Genomic DNA, 16,162 nt, shown 5'->3' on the forward strand with positions numbered 1-16,162 from the left:
GTGGGGAATCTGAGAGAAAATGACAATGCTCACGTACTAATATGCAGGGCACCTTTCCTCCAGTGGGATTCCAAAGCACTTCACAAACCTTAATACCGACTGGTTTCCAAACAGAGAAAGAAAACTACCTCCCAGGCCAGATTCTCAAAACACTCACCTCCATTCTTGCAGGTACAGTTTTGGTATTCTAGATATTTTCACCCCCCAATTTACTGACTTATTCAGATCTATACAGTTAAACAGCCCCCTCCCACAGCAAGAATGAGCACACTCCTATGCAGGAGGCATCTTCAACAGACCTCCAAAGTATAAATCCTGCAGTCAGTAAATAACAAGTTAAGCATAACACAAAAATAAAACAATGAACAACTGTTCGCCTCTCCACCCGTCCCACAACCTCAATACTTCAGTGTTTACCCACCCGCTTTGTGCTCCCTCTACACCTATGCAAACAGATGGGTTTTGCAGCCTGTCCTTCAGTCAGCAGATTCAGTCACTTTTGTACCTGGCAGAGCAGGAGGACTTCCAGTCAAAGGCCAATGACAGAGAGTACCCTGCCAGCAACTCCCTTCCTTTAAATCCTGGGGGATCCAGATTCAGATTTGCAGTTGCAATCCAGGATGTACAGATCAAAGTGACCTGAATAGTGGTCACAGCTAACTGTGGGTGCAAAAATGTACCTGCAGTTAGTTATCTTTGTCTTCAAAAACTGACACCTGTTTAAGGCTGAGCTGAATAAGAGCCAAATTCTGGTCCAGACTGTGGCACATATAAAGCTCCTGCAGAGTGGAATAAGAGGAGCGCAAGGCATCCTGTCCTAGGCCACACCCGCCCCACACACTCTCTCTCTCTCTGTGGCAAAACTAGGAAGCAGATTATAGCACAATACAAAGAATTGAACAGCAAGGAATGAACATAGATCTAAACTCATTTACCCCATTTGGCAGACAGATTATTATGCATACCCTTAACAAATGTAGGAACATTATGACTCAGGCAATCATATCCAGAGAGCAATCTTGGACCCCAGGCTAGTCGCTTGTTCTAGTGTTTACTAGGCTTGTATCCACTTTTGGAGCTGTGTTTCTAGCCTCCTGTTGACCCAATTCTCAAACTTGCCCAGTTCTGAAGATAGGAGGCACAAATCAACCCTTATGTATGTTAAACAGGTATTTGGTTTTATTTAGCCATTTTTGAAACTTGGGATCCCTATACTTTCGTCTTCACTATAGTCTAAAAAGTACTTTTCCAAATGTTCTCGTGTATAACAAGATGTGATCTTTTGGATAAAGTATCTTGGGTTGCTTTAATTTAAAACCTTCTGCAAGCCATGCCAGGCCACTATTTGCTGTGCTTTAGAAAAGGGTTTCTTTTTAAAAAATCTCTGAAGACTTGTTAGCCTTTCAAAAAAAAGAAAATCTTACCTTTAAGTAATTTATAAAACAAAACAAAACAAAACAAAAACAAAACCGCAAAACCCCATAAAGGGAAATAAACTCCCCAAAACATTTTTGAATCCGCACTACCAGCTCATATCACCCTTTCCAAGCCATTTTCAGTGACGTGATTAGTTAGCAGCATAGTTTTTGGTGTGCCAATAAATCTCTCTTCCTATGCCACAGCATCTTGAGGAGCATATTATATCAATCCAACAGGCATAGGACCTGGTGGGTTTTTTTCCTGCTTGAGTCAATGCATGCCAATAAGTATTTCAGCACGCTGTCCGACTAACTTTCTAAGGCAGCTTCTGGCACCTTGGTAACCAAGCTAAGTGGCCGAGAGCATGAAAGAGCGTTTTGAGATAATACCATATTCATTACCGTGATCATTTTGGGCCAGAGCCTCAAATTGTGCAAATTGGCATAGCTCACTTGAAGCCAATAGAGCAGTGAGAACTTACACCAACTGAGGATCTGACCATTCCGGTAAAATTTTCAGATTTTCAAAGATGTGTAAAGATGCAGATCAGCCCAAAATGGAATTTTCAGACGTGCATCAGCAAGTTGATGGGATCAATGGGAGTTAATGGGAATTGGTGGGAATTAGACACCAAACCTGTTTAGGCGCTTTTGAAAATCCCACTAAGCACCTATCTGCATCTTAGCTACCTAAACACCTTTGCAGACTGGTCCTAAATCATGTATGTGTTTTTGACACATTCACTCTTTGCCTTTAAAGTGTGGATGGATCACAAAAATTCTGGTGCTCACAAAATCTAATGTATAGCACCACGGCTCTGTGTTAACTCTCCAGGGCCATAGTCCAGAACCTTTTAGGGCTAACTCTACAAAAACCCTTCCTTTGATGAGTAGTCTGCCTGAGTAAATTTACATCAGCGCCCCACAGTGTAATTAAAGATTCTACAATTGAGTCCTGCAGAGCAAGTGCTAGGCATTCGCAGACTAAAAAACTGGTTAGGGCCCCGAGCAGCTCAAGAAGGTCCCCTATTCACTTTTTATTATGTGTTGTATGTGGGGAAGGCCCCAAAATATTCCTGATTAGGGCCCCCCAATGGGCTAGCACTGCCTCTGGGGTCCTGTATGAACATTAATAATCACTCTTCTGAAAACCGCTGTGCGTATTTTCAGCCTTGCATCTTTGAGGCCCATATGAGCCATATTAGTTTTGTTTATTATTGAATGTTTTAATGATTTCAGACCTGTGGTATAACATCTCAGTTTAATGTTGTTTGTTGTTGTAGGGCCAATTCTGTGACTTGGAACCCCCACAAGATGATGGGTGTCCCATTGCAGTGTTCTGCCCTTCTCGTTAGGGAAGAGGTATGTCTTCATCCAATTGCACCTCTAGTCATTTCTGCCATTTCCCTCCGGAATGTGCTGGATGCCTTCTTTATAACTGTGTCATAGCTAATGTATGTTAATGTGATGAAGATTACAAATGAAACTGAGACGCAAACCTCTAGGCACTTGTTCAGTCTACAAACACAGAAAGGATTTAAAATGGCTGTCGAGGAGAAATGAATGACTATATATCTTTAGGTTTCAGAGTAGCAGCCGTGTTAGTCTGTATTCACAAAAAGAAAAGGAGTACTAGTGGCACCTTAGAGACTAACAAATTTATCTGAGCGTAAGCTTTCGTGAGCTACAGCTCACTTCATCGGATGCATTCAGTGGAAAATACAGTGGGGAGATTTATATACATAGAAAACATGAAACAATGGGTGTTACCATACACACTGTAACGAGAGTGATCACTTAAGGTGAGCTATTACCAGCAGTAGAGCTGGGGGCGGGGGGGACCTTTTGTAGTGATAATCAAGGTGGGCCATTTCCAGCAGTTGACAAGAATGTCTGAGGAACAGTGGAGGGTGAGGGAGGGGGGAATAAATATGGGGAAATAGTTTTACTTTGTGTAATAACCCATCCACTCCCAGTCTTTATTCAAGCCTAAGTTAATTGTATCCAGTTTGCAAATTAATTCCAATTCAGCAGTCTCTTGTTGGAGTCTGTTTTTGAAGTTTTTTTGTTGAAGAATTGCAACTTTTAGGTCTGTAATCGAGTGACCAAAGAGATTGAAGTGTTCCCCCAACTGGTTTTTGAATGTTATAATTCTTGACATCTGATTTGTGTCCATTTATTCTTTTATGCAGAGACTGTCTGGTTTGGCCAATGTACATGGCAGAGGGGCATTGCTGGCACATGATGGCATATATCACATTAGTAGATGTGCAGGTTAATGAGCCTCTGATAGTGTGGCTGATGTGATTAGGCCCTATGATGGTGTCCCCTGAATAGATATGTGGGACAGAGTTGGCAACGGGCTTTGTTGCAAGGATAGGTTCCTGGGTTAGTGGTTCTGGTGTGTGGTGGCTGATGAGTATGTGCTTCAGGTTGGGGGGGCTGTCTGTAAGCAAGGACTGGCCTGTCTCCCAAGATCTGTGAGAGTGATGGGTCGTCCTTCAGGATAGGTTGTAGATCCTTGATGATGCGTTGGAGAGGTTTTAGTTGGGGGCTGAAGGTGATGGCTAGTGGAGTTCTGTGATTTTCTTTGTTGGGCCTGTCCTGTAGTAGGTGACTTTTGGGTATCTTTCGAGAGTTTTGGCGACTTTGTGTGTGAAATACACTGAACTAAGTTGTGCACTTAGTTGAAGCCATGCACCACTGCAGCTTTCAATGCTGTGTCCATGTGTGACTGAAGATAGACTCTGCCCCACTTACACATATCAGTTGGACTAGCAATACAGTGCACAGTGTCCATGAGTTATTGCCCTTTCAGATGTTTGTGGTCAACCAATTGGCTAGACATTACAACCCAACACTGATATATAAGCCCACTTTGTGCAGCGTGGAATGAGAAAAGGAAGCCCAAGTTCACATGTGATAAAATCCACACCTTTTATTTAGTACTGGGACAGCGACAACTGGAAGAATTATCCTTCAAGCTTGTAATCTTCACATAGCAGGCAGTTACTGGGACAGCTGCTATACAACCACCACTTATTAGACCAGCTACTGAAAAGCTGGTTACTGCTCTGCTAACAGGTGCACAGCAGATTGTACACGATGTGCACTTAAACAGAAAGAGAGGAGCTAGGTTTTATTTGCCCTGTGGTTCAGTTCTGTGAGACAAACCCTGGCCTCATTGAAGCCAATGCCAGAGTGAAAACAGGTGTCTCACAAACAGCGTACAGCCAATTGTTTTTCCCTCCTTTTTCCCTCTCATGAGTTTCATATATAGGTAAATCTTGACGACAAAGACCCCGCGTGGACTGCAAAATACAGTTTGGAGAAAGAGGCCAGTGGCGTGCACAAAACATACGTGAAGACTTCAACAGAGCCAGGATTTGGCACTCTCTATATGTAATGCATACAAATAAAAAGGAAAACTGAGATAAAAATTATTAGCTCCATGCTTTTTAGCTCAGAGATAGCCTACTGGGGGTCCGCAGCCAAATTCTGTGCACATGGCAAGACTGCCTCCCAAAACTACATTTTGCAGGCTAGAAGAGAGTCAAAATATGACCACTTACCTTCAGAAACAGCACTAGCAGTGTGCTTAAAGGCATATTCATCCCCATCTGCCCAAAGCCTTTCTTACTATTTAAGACCCCCGTATGCACCTGGTTTGTAGCGTAGGTGGCGTGGAGGCCCTTGCATGTGCGTTCAGCATTGGAATGAACTGCACCCTGAAAGAATAAAAATGGGGAATAGTAGTTTAGAAACAAAACCAATTCAGGAAAGAGTGTCATGACATCATTTAGAAGAGCCACAGAGCTGCTGGGTCAGCTTGCTTTATCCAGAGGAATGCTTTGAAAAGTCATTTGGAAAGGTTACATAATAGAAACAAAGCAAAGCAGTAAAACCATGCAAATGCCAATTTTCCTTAACTGTATCTCTGTTTCTTTAAGGGCTTGATGCAGAGCTGCAATCAAATGCATGCTTCCTACCTCTTTCAACAAGATAAACACTATGACCTGTCATATGACACTGGAGACAAGGCGTTGCAATGCGGGCGTCATGTTGATGTCTTCAAGCTATGGCTGATGTGGAGAGCAAAGGTAAGCAAGTATATGATGTATTTGTTTGCATAAAAATAGTGAATAGCTCTGCTTTATATAATCACAGTTTTAGAAAATGTCTAACCTTACCTTTTCACATGAGATGGAAGAAAGAACAAGGATGGAAATTAAATAATAATAATAATAATACATTTCCACTTTCTTTACCTTTAACTGATTTAGCTACAAAGCATCACACATGACTTTGAAATTCAGACTCCATGTCATTGTGCACCGATTGCTGCATCTAACTAACAATCTGACAGCATAAATATTATGTTTAAGTATAAGTGTAATCAGTCCAGAAAGTTTTTGGAAACACAAAGATTTTTTATTTTAATGAAATTCTAAAACTAAATGTGACAAATTAGTGACTAACACACCTGGTTCCATTATATACTGTGATTATACCACAGTCATATTATTATTATGGGTAAACTAATTAAAATCTGAAAGTACTGGCTCTTTTTGACTCATGTATCTTTTTTGTATAATATTGCTAAATAAATACTTTTATGTATAAATTCAAATGATTATGCCCAACTATTTCAGGCTTGTTCATTGCATTTGACTGCATCGTTTCTATCAAAAAAAAAAGGACTTAAAGACCCTTAGATGCTTTATTCAAATTCTGAAAACACATTCTGGGACAGCTCTTTGCAACTGTCACCAGGAGTCTGCAAAATTGGATGTAAGCCATCTTTGAGTCTCCCTGATCCTCAGGCCACTACGCACTTGCCCGGTCACAAGGAGAAACTTCAAGAAGCCTCAAGGCTGTTTTCAAGTTGTCCCAGTTGAAATAGCCTCCCAGGAGCTGCTGTAATAGCAGGGGCCTTCGGAGTGCAAGGGAACTTTGGCCACACCCCTTTTTCTTTGGCCATACCCCCTATGATTGGCACTATGCTGGCTCTGCACCACTGTAGGATGCCCCTACCCAAAGGACCACTTAAACTGGCTTTAGGTCTGCTTTGTAGTGCCAGAGCAGCACAAATAGGATTTAGCAGGGCTGAGTGGACTTTTGTTTATAAACATTTTTTCTTAAAGGCCAGATCATTTCCATATTTCTTTGACTATTTTTTCTCCCCATTTCCTACCTCTATTTAACTTGGAATATTTACATTAACATAGGATCAATGTTTCTTAAACAGTTTGTCTGTTCCTGCAGCTTGTTCTCCTGACGTGAAGCCATAATAATGCTTTATTAGTGGCATCACAGCTGGTGGCTGCAGAAATAATTATACTGGCACAAATGGACTTGAGCTGGAAAGGAAGCAGCAGGAGAAACTGAAGCTCTTAAAAACAAGGATTCTAATTTCATACTAATGTCCTTTATCAAGTAGCAATGAGGAGAGAAAAAAATGGCCATGCGGAAGAGACAGAGTTGTTTCTAATTAGAATGCTTGTTTTTCACCAGACATCAAGCTGCTCTTTAAAAGCTTGTTTTATCATTTAATTTTCTACGGGATTTTTATGTTAGGAATAGGTGCCAGATTGCCTCCCCTGCAGGCTAAAATCCTCTCTCCATAGACCAGTGCAAACTTCCCCACTTACTCACAATGTGACTCAACCCTGACCAAGAAGGAACACCTGTAGAGTTCATGAGCCACAGCTTTCCAATCCATGGCCTCACTGCAGAGGCTGCCAACAAGTGTTCCCATCAGTGATACATATCTTCCATGGCCCATTAGGAACTGGACTTGGTACCTGGGGTTCTTTCAACCCAAAGCTCTTGGTAACTTTTACTCTCTGCAAGGTGGTGTCAGGAAATAAATCAGGGGAGACCGATAGATGGCTGGCACAAACAGGACAACACAAGAGTGCTTTCACTTAAAGCTAAACTTTACTTAGTCTCGAGCACTTACACATGTCCACAACAGGTTACTAAAACACCCCAACCCTCGATAATTACCGAAGCTGAGTGTGGCTCTCGAGTGGCACAGCGGCAACAGGTGAGGAACACAAGATGCATCCCCCTACCTCAAACTTTTTCCCCTTATTTATACATTAGTAATACAATGACATCACTTAAAGAAAATTTGTTAAGGAAGCAGTTTCAAAGGTCAAACAAGAGGCTTCCTTTTGGTCATCAATTAACCAGGTGTGGTTTTTTCAGAGTTTGCACGCCTTGAGGCCCATAAAATGCATGTATCAGCAATTTCAACACAATTCTTATCAGGAAGGATGCGGGGTCAAGCTGCCCTTTCTGTGGCACCCAAAACCCCCTCCCCTCCTGCCTTGGTTAAGCTAAGGCTGCTGCATGACCACTTTATGGCCTGCTGACATGGCTGCTTTTAGCAATAAGCAATAATGGTTTCAGGCACTTTACTGGTTTGCCAAAATCTCCCTGTACTTATCACCAACCTATTTCATACAGGTCAGATGGTTACAGCTAGAGCTGGGTGTACTATTCATAGCAAACAGGAAGGTGTACAGCATCTCCAAGATAGACTTTAGAAAAGTAAACTTCATCTTTGCTTTAGCAAGTGCCACGTACTCCTGAAACAATAGCAATTCAGAATACAGAGAGATACAAAATATTGTGTTCTTTCTTTATGAAGGGAACTACAGGATTTGAAGCACAAATTGACAAGTGCTTGGAACTTGCAGAATATCTATATAATAAAATAAAGAACAGAGAAGGCTATGAAATGGTGTTTGATGGAAAGGTATGTATTCTGATTTACTGTAGCTTTAAAATTTGGTACATTTAGTCAGGAGTTGTGTTGCTACTGATAGGACAATCGGATTTTGGAGGACCCAAAAACATGCTCCTTACAAAGGAAACTGCTAATGATTCCCATCATTGTGGGTCAACTGAAATGAGGCAGCAGCGTGGAGTATTGTAGCTTGCATCACCCAGATGAAAGTCAACAGCTGACTTTTACTGGTGATTCAGATGAAAACAGGCTCCGCATGGCATGTTAGTGCACTGTAGATTCACACCCCACTTGGCATGCCCTAAGTCTCTGTGTAGACAAGTCATGAAAACAGGCCACATCCTACTTTTCACCTGTCTTCTTCTGGCTCCTAAATGTGCAAATTAAACTAGTTTAGACTCCGTTATTCTCTCACATTAGTAAGTTAGCTTATGGAATGTAAGGAAGTATAAATGAGCACTAGGGAATTTCAAGGAGTAGAAGATAATCTAATTTATTCCATCTCATACTCACCTCTGACTTGAGCCTATATGTCCAGAGTTATACAGTCACACAACAAAATCGAAGTACCCAGGATGCTCTATTAAGTAGGTCATCTACTATAGACACCTGCTTCTGAAGAGGCATTAACTCCATACTCTTGAAAGGACAGCACCTATAGAATCCAGATGTCTCTCTGTAGCGGACAAATGCATAGGCACAGTGGGGGATGTGTATCTGGATCCGTCTTCCTGGGATAAATTGCCTAAAATTATCCCTAATAATAATGATGATGCTAATGACTCTCTGTGGTGTACAGTAATGAAAGCCAATGATTGCTGTCATAACATGATGTATGAGAGGAGGGAAAGGCATGGAATTAATTGCAATTGAGATATTATGAACATTTTTTGCTGTGTAAGCCATTATTATTTTGTGTTTAGCCTCAGCACACAAATGTCTGCTTCTGGTACGTACCTCCCAGTTTGCGCAGCATGGAGGACAACGAAGAAAGAATGAACCGCCTTCTAAAGGTAAATAAGATATGTTGGTTCATTGAATGCAAGGCATGCCCATGTCATCAACATAAAGGCCACTGAAAATATTTCAAAATATTAGAGATGGGCTTGTACAAGAATTTTGGATAACAACCCTTCAGTCCCCAACTTTGGGGAAGTTCAAACCAAATTTGGATCCTATCTTTGGGTATCAGGTTCATCTCTAACATAATGATTTTCCCACATTGTGGTCTGCAGAGGCCTGGCAGGTCACATGATGCTAGCTGCTCCTCCTTGCTTCTAGCTTCCAAAGAGACTGGAGGCCTGTAAAAAGATCTAGAAATAAGGAAGATAAGCCAGCCGAGCTGTCTCCTTTAGGGACTACTGTTATATAAGAGGAGGAGGTGAGGAAACAGGAGCTGTATTTGAAATGCCAGAAGGTATTTCAGAAAGGGTGAGAGGTGAGAGAGGCGAACCAGACAGCCTGTCTATGGGAGTAGGAGGAGGAGAATCGGCAGCCTGTGCAGGGGGATGAGAAGAACAGAACGGATGGAAGGGGAGATAAAGTGAAGAGCAAGAGCAGACAATGTGATTAATAAAAAGCAAAAAGATTTGGTGCTTAAAAGAGGGCTGAAAATACACAAAGACTTTCCTTTGTCAGGACACTCAGGGCATTGGGGGGAGGTATCTAGTTATGTTTTTATAATTTGGAAAAACTAGTGACATAAAAGTGATCATTTGAACACTTCCAATATCATTTTAATGGTTTCATTTAGCAAGGTAAGTGAGTTTACAAAATACACCTGTAATTCAGTTCCCCCAAATGCTGGTCTGTGTGTTTTGTATTCCGTGTGTTTCCCTTTCTTAGTATTTTTCTCTGTGGTGCTTATTTGAACCATGGTCATCCTTGATGTTAACAATTTAAATTGCAATTGGTGATGCTAATGTAACTTTAGCGCCACAAACCCCTCCGGTGCCCTCTTCTGCCGCTCTCTGCAAAGCCAACCAGAGCGACAACCTCCCCACTTAACTAGCTAGCAGCCTCCCTCCTTATTCCCAATGCAGAGTCACAAGCCCCAGTACTCACAGCCCCATGCAGCCCTGGGCAGCAGCGATACTGGGTCCAGCTCCAGCCTGTCCTTCTCGGGCGATTCCCCCCGGCACAGTGCTCCTCCTGGCTCCTGTCCTGGGGTGTCCCCGACCAGCCTCCCTGTCCTTCCCAGCCTTCAGGCAGGGTCTCTGCTGCTTCACTTTGTCTAGGGCCTCCTGGCTGCAGCCCTTCTCTCCCCCAGCTCCAGAGCCACACCCCCAAGTTTCCCTCCTATTTCTCACTGCTCCCCCTCCCCACTAGGAAAAAGATTTAAAGGGGCCATGCTCTCTACACCCCAAGGGGTTACACTAACAAATGTAACAATTTGACCAGAGGCTTTAATTTGACTGGGTGGTGGAGGTCTAGCCTATGAAAACAGAGAGAAAGTGATTATAACAATGTGCTTGAGGATTATGCAGAAAATGAGGTGTTAATTGCATTTGTCAGCAATACTGAGTGTTAGCACACTGGCAATAAATGGCTCAGAGCTATTCTAACCAATCTATAGAATGGCTTTGTGCCTTTGCAAGGGGTCATGACTGCCTTTGCGATGTCATGCAAAGTCTGCTGATACATGTAAAGTTAAACCCTTGTAACACTGCTGCTTTTATCTAAAATAGGAATGTGACAAATCAGATGATGAAACAATCTTGGGCCCCTACCTGCAGTTCCTCTGGCATGCCTACCTAAAGGCAGTGGGACTACTCACATACTTGAAATTAGGCACATGCATACCTATTAGAGACAGTCAGAAAAAGAGTCTTTTTCCCATCGAATATTGTTTTTACAACAATGAAAAATTGAAGCTTTCCATAGAAAAATTTAGACTTTTCAATGAAAAATCAAAATCAAAAATATTTCATCCAAAAATTGAAATATTTTGATTCAGAAGTGCTGCCACAGTGCCTCATGGGAGTTGTAGTTCAGGTTCACCAAGCTCCTGTATAGGCTGGTGTCCCTGATTCAACTACATCTCCCAGGATTAAAGCTGCGAGTCTGTCACGGAGGTCATGGAAGTCACGGATTCTGTGACTTTCCATGACTTCTGCAGTGGCTGGTGCTGGATCAGAGGCTGCCTGTCTCGGGCAGCCCCTGGGCCAGCAGCAGCAGTTCAGGTGTGCGGGAGGGGGCCCAAGCCTGGGGCACAGAGCTGTGGTTCCCAGCCAATGGGAGCTGCAGAGCGGGTGCTTGTGGTGGGAGCAGCGCGTGGAGCCCCCCTGGCCGCCCCTCCCTCTAGGAGCTGCAGGTACATGCGGAGTCAGGTAGGTAGCCTACCAGCAATGCCACCCCCCCCAGCACCAGCGGGGGTGCTGGACCACATGCCGTGGCGCTCCCCCAGCACCAGCAGTGGTCCCAGGCCAAGCGCCACCACCCGTCCCGCCTCACAAGCACCAGCGGAGATCCCAGGCTGAGCGCCACCACCGCCCCCTCTGCCCCAGCACCAGAGGGGGTCCTGAATCATCTTGACCCCCTCCCCCAGCACCCGCAGTGCCCCCAGACCACCCCCCCAGCACACCCCTCCGCCCAAGTTTTAGTCACAGTAGGTATTTTTAGTAAAAGTCATGGATAGGTCACGGGCCCGTGAATTTTTGTTTACGGCCCGTGACCTGTCCATGACTATTACTAAAAATACCCATGACTAAAAAGTAGCCTTACCCATGATGCATCTTGTCTCTCCTAACCCTAACCCTTACCCTAACCCATTTGATGATGGGAGGGAGTGCATCATGGGATTTCCATGGTCACTGTGCATCATGAGAGATAACACCAATCGGGAGAGCATGGCTTACAGAGAAGAATGGAGACAGAAGATAACCAAACTGTAGCTCCCTTGAGGCACTGTAGTGGTATCTCTAAATAAGAATAGTGTGCAGCTTAGACAAAATATTTCAGTTTTCAGCTGAAAATCACAAACATTTCAGGTTTCAGACATTTATTTTTTCAATGAAAAAAAATCAAAATTTTCATGTTTGTTTAGTTGAAAATCCAATTTTCTGAAGGAAAAAAAATGCAAAAAACAAATAGTTTTGATGAAAAATTTTCAACCAGCTCTAATGAATACCTTGGTGAATTGGAGACAAAGTCAGTAGAAAATCTCCCACTGATTGTAATAAGAGCACAACAATGCCACCAATGCCTTTTTGATGTAGTACTTTCCTAGAGCTAGTCTACACTATCACACTATGTTGGCACAGCTTCACCAATGCAGCTGCACCTCTGTAGTGTGTCCGGTGAAGACGTGCTATGCTGATAGGAGAGCACTTGCCCTTTGGCGTAATACCTCCACTTCAACGAGAGGGGGAAGCTATGTCAGCGGGATAGCGTGTCCTGCCAACATAGTGCAGTATGGACACTGCTTTAAGGTGATGTAACTTGCATCGCTCGGGGGGGTGGCTTTTTCACACCCCTGAGCGACATAAGTTACATTGACTTAAGCGATAGTGTAGACTAGCCCATAGATTCCAAGACCAGAAAGGACCATCCATTCTGATCTCCTGTGTAATACAGGATATAAAAATTCCCCAAAATAATTCCTAGAGCTTATCGTTTAGAAAAACATCCAGTCTTGATTTAAAATTATCAGTGACAGAGAAGCCACCACAAACCCTTGTAAATTGTTCCCATGGTTAGTTACTTTCTCCATTAAAAATTTACCCCTTCTTTACAGTCTGAATTTGTCTAGCTTCAGCATCCGGTCATAGTAGACCTTTCGCTGCAAGACTGAAGAGCCCATTACTGAATACTTGCTCCCCATGTAGGTACCTACAGACTGTAATCAAGTCACTCCCTTAACCTTCTCTTTGTTAAGCTAAATAGATTGAGCTCTTTGAGCCTATTATTATCAGGCATGTTTTCTAATCCTTTAGTCATTCACATGGCTCTTCTCTGTATCCTCTCCAATTTATAAATTGATCAGTTTACTCTGTGCTGTATTTGTTTTTGGCCAAAAATTGACTTTTTTCTTAATTTGTTTTAGTTTCCTTCTCTTACTAAAAAAAGCAAATTCTAGAATAGAAATAATTATTTGATATTTGTATCGTGCTTTTGCAGGTGGCCCCAGTGATAAAAGCCAGAATGATGGAATACGGAACTACTATGGTCAGCTATCAACCGCTGGGAGACAAAGTGAACTTCTTCCGTATGGTCATCTCAAACCCAGCAGCTACTCATCAAGACATTGATTTCCTGATTGAGGAAATAGAACGTCTGGGGCAAGATTTATAATAATCTGGTCTGCGAGTCTGGTCCAGAAAAAGTTGTCACAAACTGTGCGAATGTATTTGTAGTTTGTTCCAAAGTAAATCTATTTCTATATTGTGGCGTCAAAGTATAGTACAGTTTAAAATCAAGAAACATGCTCCTTTTAAATCCTCTCTTGAGTTTTAGAATACCTCTTTAATAATTAGATACACAAAAGGCTGCATTCAAACAGATAAGAAATAACAGAAGATACTTGCAATTTCCCCCCAAATTTTAATACAGTTAGTAAATACATGTTTAGGTTAAAAGTGATCAGATTGAGTGGTGCCAAATTTGCCCCAAATGGTGACAAAATCAAATGGGGGGTGGGGGGGTGCACTAAGATACATAAAGTAAAGAAACTGTATGTTTAAAAGTGAAAATAGTTTGCCTTTTTCTTAGATTTAGAACAGAATTTCTGATTTACCTATAGCAACATTTCAAATGTATTTAAATACATATAATTTTAAAAAAGGAATATATATATATTAAAATATCCTATTTTGTAAACTATAGATTTTTATTTTATATGGGTTATAAAAAATGCAGGGGCAGAAACTGAAAACTAAACCATTTTTTTCTTTTAATAGAGATGCATCAAATATCTACAAAGATTATTTTGAACCATAAACCCACATAAATTCTTTAAAAGGTACAATGCCTCATTTCTATATGTCACATGGATTGTACATCTCTAGAGTTAAGTATTGCAAAACCTCACAAGTACTGCAGCTCTTAAAGACTCTTAATAAGAACTACTACAATACAACAAAAGGATGCTATTATTCCTAAATATATTTCCTACGTGGCCTAACCTAAGCAAATGGACAATCAAAATACAGTCCTAACCAAGACTGAATTAAGGTTATATTTGTGTGGTTTCTCTGTTCTACTTTTAAACAGCCTATCAAAAAGGGCCACACTTTACACTAAATACTTGTGTCATAAGCATCTTTACAAACAGTAATTTATTCATTAGAGATAAAAATAAATTGAAAACTAAGATTGATTAGAATTTGCTAAGACCCAGATCCTACAAAATCTCACAGGAGTAATGCTAATTGGATGAATAAGGACTTTTGTAAAGGTCTCAGGATAGGGTCCTAAGTCAGATGCTTATATCATGGTGGCACTTGAGTTTCCCACATGACAACAGTTTTTCTAAACATCCCCATTCCCAACGCTGGGATAGAGCTGATGGAAACTCAGAATTTCAGTTTCACAGGAACGTTCAAAAATGTTTGTTCTAATTCAGAACAACAACAAATATCTTTGCAAATTCCCACAAAATGAAAATTCTGAAAATGTTCATTCTGAACTTTTTTTTCATTTGTGGGAAATTTTGTAGACCTCAATACAACTTTGTGAAAAATTTCAGTTTAGTCAAAACACCTTTTTCAGACGAAGAAAGTGTTTTGATTAAATCTACTAACCAGCTCTACACTGAGCTTGTCTGATTGAAATTGCTACTAGAATGCTTTGAGATACGCCTCGATACTCAGAGCACAGTCAGTGTAGAATCATCCAGACCCATTTAGAAATCATGGGTGCGAAATCCTGCATAACTGATATGTTGAGTCATTCTTCGACACTAGGGGAGGCACAGAAGTGGAAACTGAGCTTCAACCTCCTCTTCCTTAAAATCTGGAAGAGCTTGGATCAGAACTTAATGACTCAGACCTGTTTCTATTTATAACCCTAGTTAAGTTTTGGTTGTGCTTTGACTGGAATCTACATGGCCACTTTCGTATGTAAAGCAAGATTGTTTTACTCACTCTAAAATACTTGAAGAAAACTAGTGCAGTGTGGTTTAATTTGACCTAAAATACATAAATGGGGTATTGATTCAGTGTGAGGAGGATGTGACGTGAGAAGAGGAAATAAATTGTGTCTGTAATTGTGTTGCCTTTATTATATTGATAGTACTGTTTGTCACCTCAGATTGAGGCCGTGCATTTTAGATTTAAACTGTACAGTGTTGCAAATCAACATGTGTTACTGAATAAGCTTGTACAATATATTATTGATATGTCTTTCTTTGTGTAGTAATACTATTGACTCTTGGTATTGTAAGAGCTGCATTCACACATAAGTCCCTATACTATATCTTTGCTCAGTACTATCCTCTCATGATCAGCTTGAGAGTAGAACATTCCCTTCACCGCAGTGGTGACCCACTGCGACTTACAATGCATGATGTTTCAATTACAGCTTTAGAGCAGATACCAATTCTGCCAATGAGGACTAAAGCAACCTTATCCAAACAGGTCACAGAATTAGCAACTGTAGTCACTGAAACACTGAGCAGCCAAGCAAATTCTGTTCTTGTTTGTGGCAGAGAAAATGGGGGACAAATAACTAAGTGTAAAAAATAGTACAGGGACAATGGTGAAGGTGAGCAGTAGCCTGGTTACATCTTGCATGTGCAATTCTGTTTTCAAATGCTAAGTATAAACGCTGTATTTATTAGTTCTATGTGCCAATCCAAGATATACATTCAGTGTTTCATGAGGACACCAGCATTTTTCCATGTTACTGTGTTTATTGCAGCCAGAAAGAACTACATGGCAACCTCTTCTTCTTGTGTTTGATCAAAGTATTTTCTCTGTGTTGTTGATCTAAACCCCAATAAAAGTGTAAAATGTGGCTATGCTGTATCTGAGAGAGTTTTTTTTTATTA

The 16,162-nt window shown here is 41.4% G+C and overlaps 1 protein-coding gene across 1 annotated transcript in view; it reads left to right on the forward strand.

Annotated features, from left to right (window-relative positions):
• The window catches only part of GAD2 (glutamate decarboxylase 2), a 52,828-nt gene extending 38,861 nt beyond the window's left edge, over positions 1-13,967 (forward strand). Inside the window, exons 12-16 of the mRNA XM_084620946.1 lie at positions 2,702-2,780; positions 5,369-5,518; positions 8,077-8,184; positions 9,099-9,188; positions 13,294-13,967. Coding sequence (XP_084477072.1) covers positions 2,702-2,780; positions 5,369-5,518; positions 8,077-8,184; positions 9,099-9,188; positions 13,294-13,467 — 601 coding nt within the window. The 3' untranslated portion in view covers positions 13,468-13,967. The remainder of the gene's footprint in view (positions 1-2,701; positions 2,781-5,368; positions 5,519-8,076; positions 8,185-9,098; positions 9,189-13,293) is intronic.
• Positions 13,968-16,162: the final 2,195 nt, after the last annotated feature.

This window comes from Lepidochelys olivacea (assembly GCF_965140295.1).
Source record: "Lepidochelys olivacea isolate rLepOli2 genome assembly, chromosome: 2".
NCBI lineage: Eukaryota > Metazoa > Chordata > Testudines > Cheloniidae > Lepidochelys > Lepidochelys olivacea.